Source organism: Leptidea sinapis, chromosome 34, assembly GCF_905404315.1.
Source record: "Leptidea sinapis chromosome 34, ilLepSina1.1, whole genome shotgun sequence".
NCBI classification, from domain to species: domain Eukaryota; kingdom Metazoa; phylum Arthropoda; class Insecta; order Lepidoptera; family Pieridae; genus Leptidea; species Leptidea sinapis.
In genome coordinates this window covers 3564229-3587883 of record NC_066298.1, presented here as the reverse complement: position 1 = coordinate 3587883, position 23655 = coordinate 3564229, and the positions used below count along the sequence as shown (strand labels likewise).

Sequence of the window (23655 nt, the reverse complement as noted above, 5' to 3'; positions counted from 1 at the left end):
CTAATTATAATCTTAATCTTAATATGTATATAAATTACGTGACACGTTGTTTGTCCGCGATGGACTCCTAAACTAATGAACGGATTTTAATGGGGAGTAGATACTTCATGGAGTGCAGTTTGGTCCAACTTGAGAGATAGGATAGTTTTTATTTCGATTTGGGCCCCATAATTACTTTTATTTTAAATATTTATTTTGTATGAAAATATTTTGTATGAGAGAATTTAGTGACGCAAGGTTTGACAGTTCCGCTGAGAAACAATTTCATTGCAAACAACAGGGAGCATTTTTACGAAATAATTTTTGATGTTTTGAAATATTATTGGCAAATCTATATAAAACATTTTTTTATTATCTACAGAACAACGTCTGTCGGGGCAGCTAGTCTGTTATATAAATTACGTGACACGTTGTTTGTCCCCGATGGACTCCTAAACTAATGAACGGATTTTAATGGGGATAACTTCATCGAGTGCAGTTTAGTCCAACTTGAGAGATAGGATAGTTTCTATTTCGATTTGAGACCCATAATTATTTTTCATTCCAATATTTGTTTTGTATGGACATATTTTCTATGAGAGAATTTATTGACGCACGGTTTGACAGTTCTGCTGTGAAACAATTACATCATAACAATCGGAAGCATGTTTTACGAAATAATATCTTGATGTTATGCAATATTATTGACAAATTTATAAAAAAACAGTATTTTATTTATTATGTACAGAACAACGTCTGTCGGGTCAGCTAGTATATTATATACTTCACGAAAAAATTTAATTACAGATATAGGATAAAGATATATAGAGCGAAAGTACGTGAAGCAACTCTCCGTTCCAATTTTCCGAGTTTTAAAATATTTTTTCCGAATAATTCGTGGAGCAAAAGCATTTAACAATGATCATTTAAATCGAGTAAATTTTAAAGTTGCCTTTCGACTTCATAAATCATGAGCGCGACTTATGCTCCGCCAAGTAGAAAAATCCTTTATCCGTGACCCTATCTTAAGGGAGCGGAATCTTAGTCAAATAAATCCGTGAGAGGTAAGTTCTCGCATGAATAATGTAAGCATCACCTGAGAGTTGAGACACATTAAAACCTCGATCTGAGTGTTTTATGGTGTTGCCGATATGGATAAAACTTAAACTGTCTTATTCATAATGATTTAGCGGAGATTTAAAACATCGCTAATAAACGCTTGTTAAAAATGGTATTCATAGTGGATATTAGAGCTATATTAGAGCTAAAACGCTCATTATCTCTTCGATAAAGCTGACGTAACTTATAGTAGCTAGGACCCTTCTATAAACCTATTTTCAGCACTCGAACGCAAAAAACGTGGCCGACATCGATCAGCTGTTCGTTAAATAATGTGTTAAATAGCTTCCCACTCAAAGTCGTTGGATATCCGTCATAGATTGTCAACAGACTTCAAAACTTTGATTTTTGAAGTTTGAAATTGTTCTGACATCGACTTTTGATAACTGACAAACAATTGACATTGAAAAGATGTCTGTTTCCATTGGCAGTTCCTCGTTATATTAGTTAAAATCATGTTTTTTTTGTACGAAATGGCAACATTGCGTACTATAGAGACGTATTAGTTATGGGAGATCTATATAACGAATATGAATAAGGAATTTTATCGAACGTTCGATAGGCTTAAAGCACGTTTTAACGAATATAGCATTAAACCTTCGAGCGTTTTTTTATGAATAAGGTAGAAAGACTTTAATGTAGTATTTTCTTGCTTCAGATTTCACATTCATTTCAGTCTGCTACATTCTCGTTTTTAACCTTTTCTTGCCTCGGTTGCATTCACCAAAATATTTTCAGACCGGGATTTTTAATTAATATAAAGGAGAATGGGCAAAAATGTATTTACGTTGGTCTACCAATCCAATACTAACGCCCTCTGTGGAAATGAGAAGCTAATAAGTGCATAATCAAATGACGGCTATAGTTTAGATCTAAATGCACGGGAGTTTTTCTTTAAATAAAAGAAGCTAATGCTTTAAAAATACAGTATTTCTTTACATTTTTTATTAATAATTTTTCGTATGGCGTGATTGTTTCCTGGCCCCCAGAAGAGACACAATCGGCCTGCTTCTATGCCAAACTCATTCAAATCATTTAGGTCATACTCTTTGTATACTTCGATTAGGTATAGACCCTTATTTAAATATTGATCGGAAAACACATAAAAATAAGGTAGGGAATTCTCGGATTTCTCTTGAACCCCATGACTTACAGTGGTGCTTCCATAGTATGAAATTAGTACTTAAAATAAGTTTTTCACTGATATAGGTTTCATTAGTGTTGAGTGGGTAGACCACTTTGCCCATTCTCAATACAATTTATCACTGTTCTATTTTAAAATTATCATACAACATTTTTTTACGAAGGACGCTTTGGTATATTAATTATTTGCTTATTTTTAATCTTAGAAGTTAAATGACGGAATTGCTTTAAAATATATAATTAAATTTATCATTCGTTTCCAAACAATTTACAATAAATAATATCCAACCCCTCTCCATTCAACCGTGATGGCTGCATACGATAAATCTATAAAACCTTAGATCGCACGAAGCTTTTATTTTATATTATTCATTGAATAATTCATGAAAGAGAGCTTTCACGAGTGCATATTTTTATTGGTCATAAAATGAACGATAACTTAAAGAAGAGAAGCGTAATTTTCACAATTGAGTTTGATTTTGAATCAAGGTATTTGATCTCTAACGGGAAAATGGGCATCAGAGCAAATTAGGGTTGCACTTAATTTTAAACTATAATAAAGCGAGTCAACATCTCCTGAGGATGGCTCGTGTAGAGGCGAAACACGTGTCGAATTGTTTAAAGACAAATATTGGCGGAATTAACACTAAAGAAAACTCAAAATATTTGAATAATGTGAAATAAGACAATATCGTGACTTTCTAGTGTAATATTAATGTTATGTTATAATTTCTGTTTGTCTCCATACTTTGATGGCATGTGGAGGGGACGGGGAGACATCGACGTAGCGTAAGCAAATTATGGCATAACATTGAATATACTGATCAATCTGCTGTTCGACATTGCGTTACCTGATGCCTCAGTTGATTGATGCTCCCCAAGGCTTGTGCGGCGAAAGCCATTTGTCATAATGTGATGCTGTTACGTTGATATCATGCGTCGCATATTACCTCCAATATTCATGGCTCGTGATGACATGCCTGATTAATATATACGAGCTGCCTTGGATTTGCCGCGTTAATCTATCTATACAAATAAATGGAGAGCCGTTTTTTTTCTTCGGCTATACTGCGAAAACTACTGAACCGATCGGAATTCTATACCAATTAGCGAATGAACTAACACATAGTACACAGTAGATAGTGTTTGTTTATTTGTTACATACTTTACCTGATAAAATTTAAGCTTAATAGCTCTCCATTTTACGCATAATTCGTCAATATGTAACTTTAAATTATAAGTTTTATTGACTACTACACCTGGATTGTTGTATTTTTCTAGAGTTTCTACATATTCTATTGTTGAGCAGTTACAGTTTTATTTTAGTGTAAACATTCGTAGGTGTCACCTTACTATCCTGTATAAAAGAGTGGCAATGAGTTTCTTGCTACTTCTGCTCATTAGGTAAACCATTTCGAAGTAGCAGTAGATTCAATATAAAAAATATATTTTTTTGACATTCATAAGTGTAATTTCCGTGACCTATATGAATAAAGTGATTTTGATTTGATTTGATACATTATTATAATTCACATTTTTGCCAATTTCTTAAAATCACCTATTACTACTATACTAGACTCACATAATTCATCTCTCTCAGAGTGCCATTTGTTTTCGAAGCGGTAGAAATGCAGTAATTTACATCAAAAAGAATTCAAAAGAAATAAATTTAGAGAAAATAAATGCCTTTCATGTCTTAAAGAATTCGCGTTGTTCACCCGCTGAGAATGTCAGTTCAGTTCGAGGCAAGGATCGTTTAATTGTGGCCCGAGGTCTAATGCAGATGCAATGCAACGAGTTTTCAGTCTATTGAATTTCTACATCTCGTGGAATTGAATCTATGAAGCAAATGATGTTCTTATTCCATTATGGCTTTTGAGCTTTTATTTATTGGATTCTATTTTGGTAAGAATTTGTTTGGAAATCATAAAGATGTGATAGTTTGGCATGACTTCACAGTTTATGTGTTACGTCCGACACTGATGGGCCTCGATTTTCCATGGTCCTGACCTGATTGCCTGGCGTCTTCATTAGCACCAGAACTCCTTCCTTGCTACTCTTGACCTGACTTTTTTCAATATACATATCCCTAAACTGATTGTGGAGTCGTTTTCGATATCAACCTTTCCCAACACTTCCTTTCATATTTGCCCTTTAAATTTGGGCAGTCAGTGTATTCCATTTAGCTTCTCATAAACAAACTACTCCAACATTTACTCAATGATATATTAGATATTCTAAATTTAATTATTCAGTAGGGTCAATGTATTTACTTTGAATCGTCAGGCAAAATTTATACGGCTTCTCATTTCGTGACTCAGCTGAAAATATTGATAGGAAGTGATCGCTGCCAACTAAAACTACAACACCAAAAGGATCACAGGAGCGTTGCCACCTTGGTCACAAACGGACATACCTAATTCTAATTCACTAAGGGCCCAATCCAAAGTCGGACAATACATGTCTTCAGATCTAGTCTTGTGATTGTCCATGGGTGAACGGTTATTTATTTTCCATCGTGTTTCTCAATTGCCATCCTACTATTAAAAAAAAAACCGATTTTATTGCTTACAGATTCAAGAAATGTAGTTTTTACGATAATCAGTCAACCTGAGCCATACCACGCTAGTGTTGCTCGTCGATTGAAGATGGATATCGAAACACAAGTGGTAGAACTGGAGAAAGTAAGTAGCTTGGCGATATTCATTTCTGCTGAACAATACCCTTGACTATGGAATGCTTCAGTAACTTTTGCTATGAGCGTCGGGTAGTAAGGCCACCTTTTGCTCCTAAACTATACTAGAATAGCTTAAACACTGAAGATTCTTCTTAGAAACTCGTTTTTGTAAAGTATCCTAAAATAACTTGAAATAGTCAACTGCTTCATACCTATTTTATATCCACACTGGTTCCATAAAAGTTTACAATGTAACTTAATATAACATAAAATTTTATAAACATTATGTAAAAGAGAAAAAAATTTTTTAGAGAGAAGCAAGGATCCACATAACTCATGAAGATTTTGCTGTAGGGGGTGCTTGGACCATCATCCCACTTTTGAGTCCTCTAGTAGAGAAATACAGAAACAGTGCCGTGCGTTGGGTGTTGTTTGTGGAGCCACATACGGCGGTGCGCTGTGCCAAGCTGATTGAGGCTTTAGCTGCTGCTGACACACAAAAGGTTCGTGTATATATATCCTATCCATGCAATGCATTCTGAGGAATCGATGTAAAGGTTAGAGTTAAAGATTAGCTCAGCACCCAATATGGAACAATCTACAGCTGGAGGTTGTCCGTCAGCTCAGCGGACTTTGTCCTGTCTCGTGTTAAGCGAAATAGACCCTGCACACTGTCGGTGCTGATGTTTTATCGATTGTGCGTTTATTATTATTTATGTCTAGTTAAGGCCAATGACCACTGAGCATCCGGTTCGATCCTCGCGCGTTCGATCCACGTACCAATGTGTTTGTGGTTTTCGAATTCATAAATAATTATGTACGTTTATTCGAAGTTTATTCATTATAAGGTTGGTAACGCTCTTGTGATTCATTTGCCATCAGGTGACCTGTATGCTTTTCTGTCCTCCTCTCTCTCTCCACATCAACTCTAGCGTCACCGGAACGCATCGCTAAGTAGCTATCTACGCGCGGTCAGCGAGCAGGCCTTTGATTGGGTGACGACTCGTTGCGGCATGCCTCATGCTTGTTTTCTTTTAAATCCGCTATCCCAAGAAATCGCTTAAATAGAGCATAATTGAAGCCATTTACATAGAGCTTATATTTTTACAAAAGATAGCTATTTATCTAGAGAAAATGAGAAGAAAATTATTTTTTTCTTTACCTTATAATAATTAATAAATATATTATTACAAACAGTGCGGAAAAAAGCACAAAATTTACTGCTTACTTTTACAGCTGGAGCCATGCTAATCAATCAATGTAAACCAATAATAAATCGTTGTAAACCAATAATAATATTGATAATAATATTGTATTTAACATGATATAGTTTTGTTAGTTTTATAAAGAAAACTGTTTTATGTTTGTCGTAAATAAAAATGCTTTTAATTCTGAATTAAAACTATAGCGATCTTGTGCGAGAGAGGTAACCTAGCTCCGCTCGATTCCTCAAGGCCGTTGGCTCGGTCCCCAGCCTTAAATGTCCAATGCTAACGTGCGGATTGCGAATTCACTGGTTACAAGCAGTGTCCACCAGTAGGCCATCTGTGACAATTAGTGGATACTGAACAACGGAGCGGTGCTTCTCGGGTAATGAGCTATGGCTGTAATGACGTCATTGCGTTGGATACTTCAGATCAAAATTTTTGAAGTAGAACCTGTGTCATGGAACTTGATAACCACAGCTGAAATTACACTTGTGGTATTTTTATTACCCACGATCTTCCATCATCCATCCATCTTATCGAAGCTTCATATAAATAAACTAACAGCAGTGCATAATTTGCTCTCGTTTCTGTCCTTAGCAGTGACCACTTCTATAGGTGACTGAAAGCATGATTGTAAAACATAAGTGTGTAGTCGTAGCATAAAAAAGGGAGTGCCCAAAAAATTCAAGGACTATTAATTGCTAGGATGCCATGTGGGTGGGATACCCACTAAGCGATGACGAACCGACGATAATCCACCACTTCGCCTACTTCGAGGAGCTGGAAGATGAGGGCGGTTTTGTGTATCCGAATTTTGCCAGTGGTTTTGCAATGAAGATGGAATTGATTGTCAGGTGGGTGAGTTAGTATTCAATTATTGGGTTATTGTGATTATAGTATGTAGTTCAAATTCAAATATTTTTATTCAAAATAGGAAATGACATTATTGAAAGTCAAAAACTACCACCCATTCCAAAAAGAATGCCTCAGCCCTGAGAAGAACGGGCGCAAAAAACTCGGCGGGCTTTTTTTTTCATCAAAAAATATGTTTACAAAGTAAAATTGTACAATTAAACTTATCATTTAATAGCCTGAGGGCGGTCGTTCCATTCCCAATCTGTGGAATCATTAAGAATGTAATTTATGATCAGTATTTCTGTACCTGTAAAAGTAAAAACAAACACTTATAATGTAAACAATTTGTTTTTTTTAAGTGATAAACTATTTACTTCTGGGGTTAATTACACAAATTAAATTTTGAAAACCTCTCGCGTTCCGTGCGAGCGCTCTTCCACAGAGCCAAACATTCGCGTGACGTATCGTTGATAAATCTTTTATGTCTTGATGAACTATCAGGTTGTTTATTCTTCTTAACTTCGTGTTCCCTCTTTCTCATTATCGCGTGATTCATCCACGCGAAATCCAAGTTCAAATGAACACCAGACTAACGTTTGCGGTTTCAAGGGATTGATATTTTCGAGAAGAAAATCAAGATTTTAAACCAACTTCATTATCAGCCGGAAGACGTCCACTGCTGGACAAAGGCCTCCCCCAAAGATTTCTACAACGATTATTATTAAATTATTTATTAATACGGCTTTATTCACGTTTTTGTCGGTGTCGGTACCGACTAGTTTCGGACCATTCGGAGGTACTTCATCAGGGTGAGTGTGGTGGGTTCGCGATAACGTCCCACCGTTTACTGATCATACTGATCATTTTTAAATTAAATCAGATTTAAACCGACTTAATTTAAAGATATGGCCATTTTAGTCAAATATTTAATATGTCATTCTAGTTTCATTAGACCTTATTTATACAAATTTATGGCAATGACTCAGCGGGAGTTTCGATATTGAGCTTGTTTAACAGCTTGTTCCTGTTTCAGTATATCTAATAAGGTAGAGAGCGGTGAGCGTCAGTTGGAAGCGGAGTTCTCAATAGACCCTGCGTTTGAGCTTGCCAGGCTCGTGTACGGGGATATCCATGACCGGGGCCCCTTGCTGACTGCAGACCAGAGCTTCTGTGTGGTATCCGGCGATAACTGTGCCACTTATCCACGACAATTCGATACATGTGTGAGTATTTATAAAATTAAGGTTTACTAATAACTATTAAGCTTTACTAATAAAGTAATAACTATTACCAGTGGGAGGCGCCTTTGCGCCTTCGCTCAGAAGACTTTTCTCTCTGCGGGCAGAAGGGCGCCGTAGCTACTAAAATTACTGGGCAAAGGAGACTAAGCATCTTATGTCTCGAGGAGATTATGCGCAATTGTAGTTTCGCTCAGAATTTTTGGGGGTTTTCAAGAATCTTGAGCGGCACTGCGTGGAATGGACAGGGCGTGTTAATTACAATCAGCTGAACGTCCTGCACGTCTCGTCCCTTATTTTCATAAAAAAAATCTAAGCGTGCTTTTGACGGGCGGCGAAGGCGGGTCGGACCGCTATGTGTCGGCGAACATTTTTGCGTACTGCGTCCAGTAACCAGAATTTTACAGGTCATATGTATAACGATCGAGATACGGTTCGGTACGGTGACAATGGATTACTCCAATGAGGAATATTTCTATTAATGTTGTTGGATGAGGAGAAGGAGCACTTCCACACTGTGATTTCAAAGAACTTTCTTCCACATACCACAGAGCTGTGGAATGAGCTTCCTTGTGCGGTGTTTCCGGGACGATACGACATGGGCATTTTCAAAAAAAGTGCGTACCTTCCTAAAACGCCGGCAACGCTCCTGTGATCTGGTGTTGCAAGAGAATGTTGTCGGCAGTGATCACTCAACAATAGGTGACTTGGTCTTAAAAATAGAAAATAATAAATATAATATCATAATAACATATGTATTTCTCCTCGATTCATCATGATATTTGCTATCGCCATCTTGTCTATCATGTAATTCGGAATATTATTCAAGTAACGGTATTAGTAGTTCATTTTTTACGTAAATACGCAGGTACGTCTACGAACCATGCGTCCAATGGAGGCGGGGTGGGCCGGACCGGGTCGCTTCGACGGGAAAATACATCTCACCCCGTTTCTAATCGACGCAGCAGATTTTTCATACTAAATATAATAGCAGGCGGATTTTTGCGTTGTGATGCGATGCAACAGGATACGGCCCGCCTGGTGGACGCAAACCTTTATACTGAATTTATCACGGGAAATGTTCCGGAGAGATGTGAGACCTAATCCATGACGTCGAATTGCAACACTACAATAAGCACCACATACTTTACTAGTTTACTTCTAAGAACAGGGTGCAGGCTAGATGAGCACCACAGCGGCGCCTGTTTCTGCCGTGAAGCAGTAATGTGTTGATTGATTGATTTTTTTTTTCGTTTTGAAAGGTGCCATAGTGAAAACACTGGATAATGACTAACTTAACGTCATATGTTTCAAAGTGAGAAGCGCAATGCGATGATATTTTTTGTTTAATCCGTTAGATAATTTATACGTCTAGATAGACAGCTGTGAACACGTCAAAAAATAGCAAAGAACTGTTAAACTCTTTTTTCAGCAAACGCAAGACGTAACTGTCATGTACACTAAAGTAATAAACCCGGTCTGGTATCATGGGTTGCCTAACAGTATTTGGCTCTATCTAGACGTATAAATTATCTAAGTATAATCCTAAGCATCACTTCATTGTAATTTCCAGGGCGTATCACTTACCGTCAGCTGAAAGTTTTGCTCGTCTGGTTATATTTTATCTTTAAAAAAAACTCTTATACTATCCTCATCATCTGCAGGTGTGTTATTCTTCCAACATGAAGGTTTTTACTGCACGGTGTCAACATGTCGATAAGACATGGGTACTTTCAAAGAAAGAATGACTCCAGTACGGTAAGCTCGTTAACCCTACTTAAATTCTGCAGATCTTCCAATTGAGTAAGAGTTTCAACAAACCAGAGTTTACTATGTGATATATGCAATGATGAAGCAAGTTCTAGCTATTTGCTCTACGAGTAGAAGTAAATAAATAAACAGTACCTGAGACTACCACGCGTTGTTTGAAAAGTCATCCTATGAACATGACAGCATTTATAGATAGGGCTGTAATATAAATTAGATCAATTTTAATTGGATCAAAGGAAAAGGCTTAAAATTTTTACCCCCTTATTCATAATAGCCTGCTAACTTAAAGCATTGCTAATGCTCACTGTATACTTCTATTGACCTAAGTCAGAATGAGAAAAAACGCTCTTAAGCAGCTGTTTAAAGTTAGCGGACCATTATGAATAAGGTGGTTAAAGTTTAACTCTAGCTAATAACGTAAAGCAAGATCAATCGGTTCCAAAATTATGTATGGAACGCACTCAGATCAAACTATATTAGCCCATGAGCGCTTTTGACAAATAGATAAGCAGATTGCTCAAATAATAGTAATGTCGGTAGTAGGGTAGCCCCGTGCCTGAGGACTCCATATACTTCGCGGTGAAGACTTGGAGCGGATACCACGCCACACGTGCCAGGGTTGTCAAGAAGACCTGGGGCAGACATGTCACAAACCTGCAGTTCTTTAGTGATCGAAACGGTAAGATATTTAGGTTAAGGGTTGAACAGTTCGCTTGTGAAAAAGAAAAGATTTAAAGCCTATGCATTATTTTATTTTATAAGTACAATTGTACCGATACATGTAATGTGCTTAAAAACTAGACTTTGTTATGTAAGTCATTGGAATAATATTGGTTTGCAATGAAACGGGGTCTCTTGTGAGCGACGGGCGGCAGTGAATTGCTGACTTCCTTGTTTACTCGTGATGGTGATTTTGTTCATAGAAATTCATGTTTTATTTGCGCAAAGCGTGCTAAGTTTCACGCCAAAATGGTTGGTAAACCCAAATCATTGAAAAACGGCTCACACTGGTAAAAAATTTATTGAAGTAGTGTTAAACATATTATTATAATATATTCTGTAACGAACGTTTAATTAGCATATTGAATTTAAAAAATGGGCATTGCGGATGTACTTAGCGCGGTCGCGGGGATAGTCGCAAGCTCCTTCCCGGTCGCTCAAGGTCACTAGCTTTAGTGTTGCCCTTAATCACGATTAAAAGCTAGTCCTAAGTTGTTAGCAGCTTAATCGTAGTATAGTTAAATCGTGTTTAGTGTAATTAGTGTTGTAACCGTTTTAATAAAGAAAAATGTTACACCGTGTAGAATAACATTGACTTACGCTAACGTAAACAGCTTGCATGGTTTTTGGAAGCTGGGCATTTCAGCTTACCCTATCCTTAAAGTTAAATTCTTATCGACACACAGACTCGAGTCTTCCAGCTGTGGATGTGGGTATACCGAACACTGTGAGTGGACACTGCGCAAAAACTATGGCTATTTTGAAGGAGGTGGTTAAGCGAGTTGAGAACATGACACACATCAAGTGGATATTTTTGGCTGACGATGACACCATATTAGGGTAAGAAATATAGTATAATGTAATGTTTGCGTCTTATAGTGTTATAAATTAAATAAAGCGAAGGCAAACTTTTATACCTTTTTGTCACCCTTTTGCTTTTAATAGTAATTTTCATTATTATAACACTAGAAATAAGGGATTGCTTGTAACTAATTCTAGTAGGCTTCATAAAATACATATAATAGCTTTAATGGTAAATGTATACACTTTTATAATAAAGTCCCAGCCACTGTTCGGCATTATCTATAAAAAAAAATAAATGTTTTATTAAAAAATGGCTCTATCTTAAATCCAACTACCCCACAGGTGAATATCTAAGTGATCCGACAGCCTGGGACTAGATTATGATTATTTTATAGCAATAACAATGACAGTACAATATTGTATATTTGATTGAGACTCAAGTTTGCCCGTTTCCAACTAAAAAAACCCCATTTGTCGTATCACCGCTCTTCGATAACACTTCCCTTAAAGCCTCGCCTACTATAGGAATACTGGGTCTCGAAATCTCGAGCGATTGCCAATTCCGTGGCCATCTGGAGGGCAAAGCCAAATTGGCTTCGAAGACGCTGGGCGTCATCAATAAAGCACGGCAATACTTCAAGCCGGCCCACATTCTAGCGCTCTACAAAGCACAGGTCCGGCCACACATGTAGTATTTCTGTCATCTCTGGTCTGGCGCACCCCAGTATCAGCTCGATCCATTTGACCGCGTGCAACGCAGAGCAACTCGAATTGTCGGGGACCCAGTGCTCTCTGAACGGCTGAATCACTTGGCGTTGCGTAGAGACGTCGCTTCATCGAGTGTCTTCTATCACGGAGAGTGTTCCGAAGAGCTGTTTAACCTGATTCCTGCCGCCGAATTCCACCTTCGCAAGACACGCCACAAGTTAGGATTTCATCCTCACCATCTGGATGTGTGGCGGTCCTCCACAGTGCGGTTTTCAAGGATCTTTCTTCCACGTACTACAAAGCTGTGGAATGAGCTACCTTCTGCGGTGTTTCCGGGACGATACGACATGGGTACCTTCAAAAAAAGCGCGTACACCTTCCTTAAAGGCCGGCAACCCTCTTGTGATTCCTCTGGTGTTGCAAGAGAATGTGGGCGGCGGTGATCACTTAACACCAGGTGACCCGTACGCTCGTTTGTCCTGCTATTCCAAAAAAAGATTAAAAAGAGCGCAAAAAAAGAATGCTGGGAGAGTTTCTTGCGCCGCTTCTTCTATCTCAAAGCGCGATTTGTTTCCGAAGCGGCAGTAGTATCTAGTATATTAGAAATGACATCAAAAAGAATTCTACAGGAATCGATTTTGGGAAAATAAATGCCTTTTATGTCGTCTTACTGATTCGCGTGGTCCCGTAACCTAAATCTTCACAGGCTAAATCAATAAGAAACCAAGCCCAAATTACGGTAGGCTACACCGGTCGATCACAAAATGGTACTTGATTGTGTTTTTCTCTCAATATGTGATGTTGCGATATTCTGTGATGAAAATTGTTGAAGAGACTGATGCCTTTCCGGACCCATTCCTATTCTTCCTTGTATAATTATTATTATAATATATATCTTTCTTCGTCCTCTTTATACATTTTGGCAAAGGACATATTCGTAATATGTTTATATTTTGTGAGTGTCAGATACAAACATATTTATGAAGTAATTGGACAAATATATTTTACTTTCATTGTTCAAAATTACTATGAAAGAGAGTTCAGCTCCAAAATAAAATTATCTGTGAAAGAAAACCTACAATCATAATATTATTGTGCTACGATGCATATCTTATCAGCTTCTTCATGCAATGTCAGTAATATTCTATGCACGCTATCTACACTAAGCGTTTTAACTTTTAGTATGGACTTAAGTGCTTTTTCAATGTATTTCTTATGACACATTGGAAAACAAGCTTTTCAGAATAATTTATTGCTACTTCAGACTTATTGGCGAAATTTTGCACAAAACTACCTGATTCACCCATTGAAAAAAGTCAAGAGAATATCAGGAGTGTATATCTTTATTTTTTCTTTAATTTACTTATTCAATTCAGAGAGATCTCCATCTATATTAGTAACAATATTTCTTATGAACTATGTTAGTATTATTAGCCAAATATATTTATAAACCTAGAGCTAACTGTATCCAGTGTTTCTGTAAGGAACAGTCAGATCTGGCAGCAATCATCTTTAGGATGCTGTTACCGCTTACACGTAGATGCTGCAACATGGAGACCGTTTTTTTGCGCATTATGGCATGGAAACAATCGACAGATGCATCTGCAAACATTCCAAAAGCACTACAACGCCACAGTAGCCCCAACAGCCTCCTAATCGCATTATTAGTATATATGTGACATGTAGAACGCTATAAGCCCCGCGCGAATAGGACAACCACAAGCCGCTCGAGTAAAAAAACTGGCAGAATGCTTTGAACAATAGCACTTTAATATTACTTGTGCTTCGTGCAAACCTGCGGTCTCCATGTGGTATGTGTTGGTTGTTTCCTTGCTTTTTAGTCCTTTCTTGATTGTTGTAACTCTCATTGTGGTGCTCGGGTATCTTTGCTCTCTGTGTTCCAGCTACTTGCGAGTAGATTGGAGTTAGAGTAATTTGTATAGCTTTTCTATTTCGTCGTTTTTCAATCTGTTTTTCTTCCTTGTGGGATCTCTTGGTTGTTTGTTGCCTTATGTGTGGTGACACTGTTGGTGATGCTATATTGTTCCTCATAATATTTTCTTCGGTATGGATCAAAGGCAGGTTTTATCTTTTTGGGCATGAGAAGCGGAGATGTTTTCTGGCAAGTATTTCGCGATATACTTCACATCCCTTGCACATTATGCAGGGGTGCTACATAATGTGCACTACATGTTTACGTTTATGTTACTGTTTCATAGTCATTCGAAATGATGTGACCTACTGCAATTTTTATGCGTGTTTATTTGAAGACTCATGAAATACTTTACATAACAAGTAGCTTTTTTTTAAATCAGATAACTGGGTCTGAATCAATGCAAACAATACTGGGAAAGGACTGAGAGACGAAAATATTCTAAATCAATACTGAAACGCTTTGATAAAAACTGTCTTAATATATATTTTCAAATTCACATAAGAGCACTTAGCAGAGTGATTATCGGCCATTGCAGGCTAAACAAAAACTTATACACTATATATTATATTATATATTCTGTGGTTAAAAGAACGAAACACCTTCCCACATCCTGAGCGAGTGCAGTAAGCTCTGTCTTAAAAGCAGCGAGTATCTAGGAAGACATAAACTCCCAACAGGGTTTCTAAAAACCTGAAAGAGTTTTCGATTGCTCTGAAAGTGATGGTGGAGAATCATCGTATGGTTGTGCAAAGAGCACAATAGATCCATAACGGATCGTATTTCCGAGTTCGAGTGGACCTGTCCTTCTTAGTCTTAAGTGTTAACAAAAGTAACATTACTATAAATAATAATAATAATAATCAAGTACATAACTATAAAACGACTTATAAGGTATTATATATTGATATCGCTGATAAACGAATGTTTATTATAATGTATATTCCCTCTTAGCTGTCTGTACCATTACCTTAATTTTTATTTCTGTTTGAGATTGTTGGGTTTATAAATACCGTATATCAACTAATATAGGAATAGAGAAGATATATAAAAGGTGTAATCGAAATTACATTTATGTAACCTAGAGTTCAACGTCTTTGCGAGATTCTGAGTTGCTACCGCGGCGGGGATGACGTCACAGTGCTCGGAGAACGATATGGCTACGGCTATGGGAACAAAGAGACTGCTAGTAAAGGTAAGGGAATAGTAGATTGTTAACCGAGGGTCGAAATAATCAATTCCCGAGGTATTTAGACGCCTGAGCGCAGCAAGGGCGGCTATAGTCCGAGTAGGAATTGATACTTTTACCCGAGTTAAACGCTCTACTTTTCATTTCAAATACGAGGAAAATAAAACTAGTTGTTTATCTAAGCACAGATTAGTATCCCGCCAATTAATGTCGACTTTTTAAATTTCAAATATGGAGCTTACCACGTAATTGTTGCGGTTTATCCCGCTCAAAGAAGTTTGCGCTCAGTTCACACTCGCTGTTTAGAAAGTCACATAGCCGCAGCATTTTTTTTAATTAGTTCTTTTTTACATAAAACTGCTATGAACAGTTCTATTTTAAAAGTTCATTCCGGCCCTTAGGTGGGAGGTAATTTGTATGAGTTTTTCCCTCTCTATGGAGGGAAGCAGCATTTTCCACCCAATAATCAGATCAAAACAACATTACTTTCCGAGTATGAGTAATGAAAAATATATGCCGTAGCTGGCATGGGAAATGCAAACCGTACGAGTAAGGGATGACACTCAGCATATCGGGTTGTGATGCAACTCGGAGAGGAGCGGTACGGAATGCAAAAACATGACAAACATTAATTTTTTTAAACTTTTGTTAGTGTTTTTTGTGTATATTATGTATATTAAAATTAATGTAATAAATATGTGAAAAAATATTGTGATTAAACATTGTTACATTCAAAGAAAGTCAAAAACCTTCATAGTAATAGATTCAATATGTATATTGTTTCAATCTTGACAAACAAACTTAACTAAATTTTCTTACGGCCGTTTTCAATAACCTATCTATCTTTAGTTTAACTTACTAACATTGCTGTCACCGTTTAATGTTAACATCTTATCTATCCATAGTTATGTCCAATATAGTAACTGTTATAGTCCAATGATTTATGTCGATAAGTTATTGAAATGTAAGTAAGCGTAAAAGGATAGATTTGTCTACGTCTCGTAAGTTAAACTAAGGATAGATAGGTTATTGAAAACGGACGTTAGACGATAACCGAGAGATGAGACGATAAGTACTTCTAACAATTTCTAAAAATTTTTCTTCAAATAAAGTCTTTTATCGACCAGAGACATGAATACATATCTTTTTATTTTGAATTAATTGAAAATGTAAGTTTGCTTTAAATCTTTTTACGATTTTTTTTTAAAAAATTAATATACTTAAGTTTATTATTTCACTTATTTTTATTTTTATATTTTCTCATACTTATTAACGCGATATAGTTCAACAAAGATATTTAAAGAAAATAGAATTCAAACTATCACTATGAAGTCCGCGTCAACAAATTTTTGTCAGGGGTATGGGCGTGGCATCCTTCCCAACTGAACGCGCATAAAACATCATTTTGTTAGTAGAGGTCATTTAACCGCTGCGTGGTTCAAAGAGAAAGCTTAGCGGCCGAGTTATTGTTGGTCTATTCTCTTTAAATGTCCTTTATTCACAATATCACCGGTAGGAGGCTCCTTTGCACAGGATGCCGGCTAGATTGTACTGCCTGTACTTTCCCCGGGGCGTAAAAAGAATAGGGGAGTCCCAGGCCCACGGGTGTCGTAAGAGGCGACTAAGGGCTTTTTAGAAGTGGGAGAGTCACGCTGCCGTCTTATAACGTCAGCACAATCGGGCCAGACTCGTCCGGGTTAATTACCACACTCGCACAGAAGCACCAAGCACCGGCGTGAAGAATGTTTCGCATAGGTTAGTGTCGAGGACCGGAGGCCATCCCTTCCCCCCCAAAACAAAATATGAGAGCGGTCCGTAAAAAGATATTACCCCAGGAGGGTACCGGCTCTAGCAGAGCCGGAGAATCCCTCCCCGAGCACTCTCGCTCGGGCTGCCCTTCGTATTCTGGGGTGGGCATAGAACCGCGCATGACCGAGGACAAACGAGGCAGTAACACCACGGCACCCAGCTCCACGCTCAACGTGGACTTTTGCAATATCAGGGGACTTCACTCCAATTTAAACACCACCACCTTGAGACGGCGCAGCCGGCCTTGTGTTTCCTTACGGAGACGCAGATATCTCGACCTAGCGATACGTCATATTTAACGTACCCCGGGTACAAAATTGAGCACAACTTTTTGCCTCATGCCGGGGTATGTGTGTACGTTAGGGAGGATATCTGCTGTCGCCGTCTCGGCAATTTTGAGGGTAGGGACCTGTCCACTCTCTGGCTCCGCGTAGATTTAGACGACCGCGTCCGTATCTATGCGTGTGTTTACAGGTCCCATAGTGGTAACGCAGAAACCGATCATCTCATGGGCTGCGTTCAAGCGGCAATTGACGACGTGCTTGCACAGATCCCCTCCGCTGAAATCGTAGTCTTGGGTGATTTCAACGGGCACAATGCCGAATGGCTTGGATCACGTACTACAGACTACGCAGGGCGATCTGTGCATAATTTTGCATTGGCGTATGGTCTGTCCCAATTGGTTGAGTCGCCAACGCGGCTCACGGATGTGGATAGCCACATGCAGTCCTTATTAGATCTTCTGCTGACTACACATCCCGATAGTTACCAGGTCGACGCCCCTCTCGGAACGTCCGACCATTGCCTGGTCATGAGTGTAGTGCCTATCCGACGCCAACGTCGCAGACCACCAGCGACCCGCCGCGTTTGGCACTACAAGTCAGCAGATTGGGATAGCATGCGTTCCTTTTTTGCATCCTACCCTTGGGGCAAGGTTTGTTTCCCTTCGGATGATCCTAGTGCCTGCGCCATTGCAGTAGCCGATGTGATACTGCAGGGCATGGATATTTTTATACCAAGCTCTGTAGTACCGATCGGTGGCAGATCACAGCCCTGGTTCGATGCAAAACAGGCGTATCGAACTTGGGTTGCGGCGCTGGGCACAAAGGATCCGAACTGCAAAGTTCTTAAGAGGAAATATAACCGTGCTTCCAGAGTTTTAAGCGGCAAATCGCCCGTGCGAAGTCTAAGCACGTCGTCAAAATCGGCGAGCAGCTTTCCAGTTACCCGACCGGAACACGCAAGTTCTGGTCGTTGTCGAAAGCTGCTCTTGGTAACTTCAACCAGCCGACCATGCCGCCGTTGCATATGAGGAATGACACCCTGGCCCATACGGCAAAAGAGAAAGCCGAGCTCCTGTGCGCTCTTTTCGCCTCCAACTCGACTCTTGACGACAACGGAAAAACACCGCCAACCATCCCGCGGTGTCAGAGCTCTAATTCTGAAATACAGTTCAGACAGAAAACTGTTAGGCGAGCTCTGTTTTCGTTGAACGTCAGGAAGTCAAGCGGGCCGGATGGCATTTCTCCAATCGTGCTTAGAACGTGTGCCCCTGAGTTGACGCCGGTGCTAACGCGTTTATTCCGGCACTCTTATTCCAAAGGCGTAGTCCCTGACTCATGGAAGTCAGCCCTTGTCCATCCGATCCAAAAAAAAGGAGACAGTTCGGATCCGGCAAACTACAGACCTATTGCTATCACCTCCCTGCTCTCCAAAATCATGGAGAGCATAATTATCCGCCAGCTTTTAGTATACCTAGAGGGTCACCAGTTGATCAACGACCGACAGTACGGCTTTCGCCATAGACGGTCGGCAGGTGATCTTCTGGTATACCTAACACATAGATGGGCGGCCGCTATTGAAAGCAAGGGGGAAGGCCTGGCAGTTGCCTGGATATAGCGAAGGCCTTTGATCGTGTATGGCACAATGCGCTCCTCTCAAAACTTCCATCATTTGGGCTTCCCGAGAGCTTGTGCAAGTGGACCTCCAGCTTCCTCACTAGGCGTAGCATACAAGTCGTTGTCGACGGATATTGCTCGAACCCGAAGCCCATGAATGCTGGAGTGCCCCAAGGCTGTGTGTTATCGCCTACGCTGTTTCTTCTGCATATCAATGATATGTTGGACACCTCCAACATGCATTGCTATGCAGATGACAGCACTGGTGATGCCGTATACACGGGCCATGCAGGTCTCTCTCGGGAAATCGTCGACCAGTGCCGGGAGAAACTTGTGTCTTCTATCGAGTCCTCTCTCGAGAAGGTCGCGGAATGGGGTAAATTGAACCTTGTCCAATTTAACCCCCAGAAGACTCAAGTTTGCGCGTTTATCACTAAAAAAACCCCATTTGTCGTATCACCGCTCATCGAGAACACTTCTCTTAAAGCCGCGCCTAGTATCGGAATACTGGGTCTCGAAATCTCGAGCGATTGCCAATTCCGTGGCTATCTGGAGGGCAAAGCCAAATTGGCTTCGAAGAAGCTTGGCGTCATCAATAGAGCACGGCAATACTTCAAGCCGGCCCACATTCAAGCGCTCTACAAAGTGCAGGTCCGGCCACACATGGAGTATTGCTGTCATCTCTGGTCTGGTGCACCCCAGTATCTGCTCGATCCATTTGACCGAGTGCAACGTAGAGCAGCTAAAATTTTCGGGGACTCAGTGCTCTGTGAACGGCTGGATCACTTGGCGTTGCGTAGAGACGTCGCTTCATTGTGTGTCTTCTACCGCATTTATCACGGGGAGTGTTCCGAAGAGCTGTTTAACCTGATTCCTGCCGCCGAATTTCACATTCGCACGACACGCCACAAGTTAGGATATCATTCCCACCATCTGGATGTGTGGCGGTCCTCCACAGTGCGGTTTTCAAGGAGCTTTCTTCCTCGTACTACAAAGCTGTGGAATGAGCTCCCTGTGTGCGGTGTTTCCGGGACGATTCGACATGGGTACCTTCAAAAAAAGCACGTACACCTTCCTTAAAGGCCGGCAACGCTCTTGTGATTCCTCTGGTGTTGCAAGAGAATGTGGGCGGCGATGATCACTTAACACCAGGTGACCCGTACGCTCGTTTGTCCTCCTATTCCATAAAAAAAAAGATTATGGGTACCACAACGGCGCCTATTTCTGCCGTGAAGCAGTAACGTGTAAACATTACTGTGTTTCGGTCTGAAGGGCGTAGCTAGTGAAATTGCTAGGTAAATGAGACGTAACATCTTACGTCTCAAGGTGACGAGTGCACTTGTAGTGCCGCTCAGAATTTTTGGGTTTTTCATGAATCCTAAGCTGCACGACCGGCAATGTAATGGGCAGCTTGTTTCAATTACCATCAACTGATGGTGCTGCTCGTCTCGTCTCTTATTTTCATATGAAAAATCACGGTCAGGGTACGACTACATCACGGGTGGCGGCGGGACGGTGCTGAGCGTGGGAGCGAGCAAGTTGGCCAGCCGTTGCTCGTGCTCGACGCTCGGCTCGCCGGACGACATGACGCTGGGAGCGTGCGCGACACACGTGCAGCGAGTGTCGCTCACACACTCGCCGCTCTTCCATCAGGTACACACACGCATGTTCACACTGTATGTAAACCTTACCTGTACCAGCCTGACTGTCAGTTACTGACACCCAGGAGAGTGAAATTAACTATAACTTCATCATCAGTCGACATCGATTTATTCGTCTGTTTGCCCTTTCTTGCTAAAAATGCACGATTTTTTTCATGTTCGCGTTCTTTTCTTTTCCTGCTCAGTAGCAGGAATGGTGCATAAGAGCAAAAGATCAGTATCTTAATTAGCTTTTTGATGTATCTTCCTCTTTTCGCGTATTATATTATGGTTAGCAAAACAATATTGCTTTGCATAATGTGTTTTCCTCTTACTGTGTGTCCAGCCCACCTCCATTTCAATAGCTTTTCTTCTATTGTAAAAACTTCGTGTTTTGTTGAATCTTGTAATTTGAGAAACAGGTTTATATTGTGTCTTATGAGATCTTTAACCGAGCATATGAACATTGTAGTAAATTACACCATTATCATATGTGACAATAACAATTTTTTAAATATTTGGATACATACGTAATGTAAACACGTCAAATTATCCAATGGCGCTATGGTCTCTAAAACAAACATGTAATTTTATATCTGTCTGTGTATAGGCTCGTCCACAAGACTACCCGCGCGAGGTGGTCGCACGCGATCGGCCTGTCTCGTTCCACCGCCACTCGTCGCCCGATCCTCTAAAGGTTTACGCCACCTGGTTCCAACATGATGACCTCGCGCTGCGCCCACGCGGACTCAAAGACGAACTCTAACGGACAATTTTAAATTAAGATTTTAAATTTATGATTATTTTGACTCCAGCCTTTATATTGGTTTACTTTGTGGTCTAATTACCGGCTGCAGATTTCCCGAACAGATGCGACTTAGGGAACTTCAAGCATTGAGCATACTCACATCTTTAAGGACGGTAATGCATCTCTCGACCCCTGGTGTTGCAGATGTCCATAGGGGGCTCACCATTTCCTATCAACTGAGTCACTAGCTCGTTCGCCCTCTGCCCTAGAAAAACTAATCTAAAAAAAACATTTCGCTGTCTTACATAGAGAGAGAGTGAAAAAATATATCAACAAAACGATTCATCGATCGGTTATTGAAATGTAGAATCAGGAAATGGATAGAAATATTAATCTCAGACCGCCAAAAGCGCTCGAAAGACATTTGTTATTAGTTGTTATGTAACGTTTTTAAAAACCTAGTCAAGATTTAAACTGAATAATCCTTATTGAAAGATCCTATGAAATGTAAATGAATATAAAATAAATATTATAAAACACGTGTCGCTTCCCATAGTAATACGAATTGCATATAAATGTATTCAAACCATAAAAATGTAAACAAGAAGGCGATACAGTCGCGTTAAATATGTAATAAAATTAGAATCAAAATAGATTTCTATATCTATTTATCTAATTTTAAATTATCAGGCCAAGGAGGAAGGTTTTGAGTAATAATAATTGTAAAACATGACAAGTTCACGAATTGACTTGTGTTATAACTATTATTGAAATGATTTTAGCGTTTAGTCAACGGACACATTAAAGTGTAGGTATACCTTTATTCCGTATTTCCTTGGGCGGATATATTTTTAAGAGTTTATATGATCTACACACATTAGCGATATCAACGAAGAATAAATTAAGAATCGCGAACGGGGTATTCGTGCTTCTACTGTGAAATTAACTACTATCACCCCATGCGCTGGAACAGGGAGGATATTATCTTGTTATATTCAGTTTCTACTTCAGACCGTATGTAAACATACTTTTGATTGGTTGTTTTTGAAGTGCCTATCCGGATCTGACGTCACTAAGATGGCCGTCTCTTGTTATCTCTCAATGCGCGAGGTAAATATAGCATTCTAAGCGTTCGCTTTAGACCTTGTCTACATTCATAGAACGACAGTGATCGAAGGCCAGCAAACTGTCTCGTTTCATAGCTTTCTTATGCCGTCGTTCGCTATGGGTATGTGAACCCAGCAATAAGTGTTGCTTGAAGGCCGGTAACTGAACTAATATTATAACGATAAACATATCTAAAATGTATTTTATTAAACATATTAAGTATGTTAAATAAAATACATATTAAAGGATTTTAAAACGCGTCTACTTGTAATTGTTTTTTTTTTTCTTAAGGTATTAAAAATTGTTTATTTAACTCGACATTTCGTGACCTTTGATATATCTATATATATATAGGAGACGAACGTTTTAAGAGGAACTCACGCGTTTTAATCCCTTAAAAAGAATTTTATTTCTATGTATAACACTCACGTTAATCAAAAAAAATCCTAACATATTTTAATTTATATCACATTCTTTAATGGGCTGTATTTAAAAAAAAATGATCTCGATCTTGTAAAATAAGTCATAACAAACCATTTTTTAGGCTATTTATTAGGACATTTTTGTGAAAGCATTGTTTGACTGGTTGCTGTTTTACGTTTTTATATTTTAAATGTAATTAAACATATCAATTGTGTTTGAATAAAGTTTATTAGTTTTGTATCTGATTGTTTTATTTCTCACCAGAAAATATTTACGACCTACCTTTATTGAGACTGTTTTTTTTAACAGAATGAGATTGAGCTATTCATATGGACTGGGATATGGATCTTAGTCGCGAAACTAGGCTAAGATCTATAAAGTTTACTTAGATTTTGCTTAGACTTTACTAACGAAAAACTTAGCTAAGTGTGATAAAACGGTAACTTAACTTTTGTACCAGGCTGTCATAGCTTAACCTCAGCATAATTACAGCTGACAAAAAGACTATAAAAAGCGGCCAAGTGCGAGTCGGACTCGCCCATGAAGGGTTCTGTAACAGAATATAAAAGTTCGTTGTAACTTTGATCAATGTTTTTGTTCGCGATGAACAAAAGAAAGATTGATATCGTCTCAAAGATTTATATTTCGTCTGTCTTAACAGGATTAGATAAATAGTTCTTGTGTAGT

At 39.1% G+C, this 23655-nt stretch overlaps 1 protein-coding gene across 1 annotated transcript in view; it reads left to right on the top strand.

The window, feature by feature from the left end:
• LOC126974946 (beta-1,3-glucosyltransferase) overlaps positions 1 to 23208 on the top strand; it is a 48563-nt gene extending 25355 nt beyond the window's left edge. Inside the window, exons 4-12 of the mRNA XM_050822701.1 lie at positions 4816 to 4925; positions 5230 to 5421; positions 6832 to 6980; positions 8015 to 8204; positions 10533 to 10668; positions 11396 to 11549; positions 15240 to 15349; positions 20534 to 20703; positions 21301 to 23208. Coding sequence (XP_050678658.1) covers positions 4816 to 4925; positions 5230 to 5421; positions 6832 to 6980; positions 8015 to 8204; positions 10533 to 10668; positions 11396 to 11549; positions 15240 to 15349; positions 20534 to 20703; positions 21301 to 21456 — 1367 coding nt within the window. The 3' untranslated portion in view covers positions 21457 to 23208. The remainder of the gene's footprint in view (positions 1 to 4815; positions 4926 to 5229; positions 5422 to 6831; positions 6981 to 8014; positions 8205 to 10532; positions 10669 to 11395; positions 11550 to 15239; positions 15350 to 20533; positions 20704 to 21300) is intronic.
• The last annotated feature ends 447 nt before the right edge of the window (positions 23209 to 23655 follow it).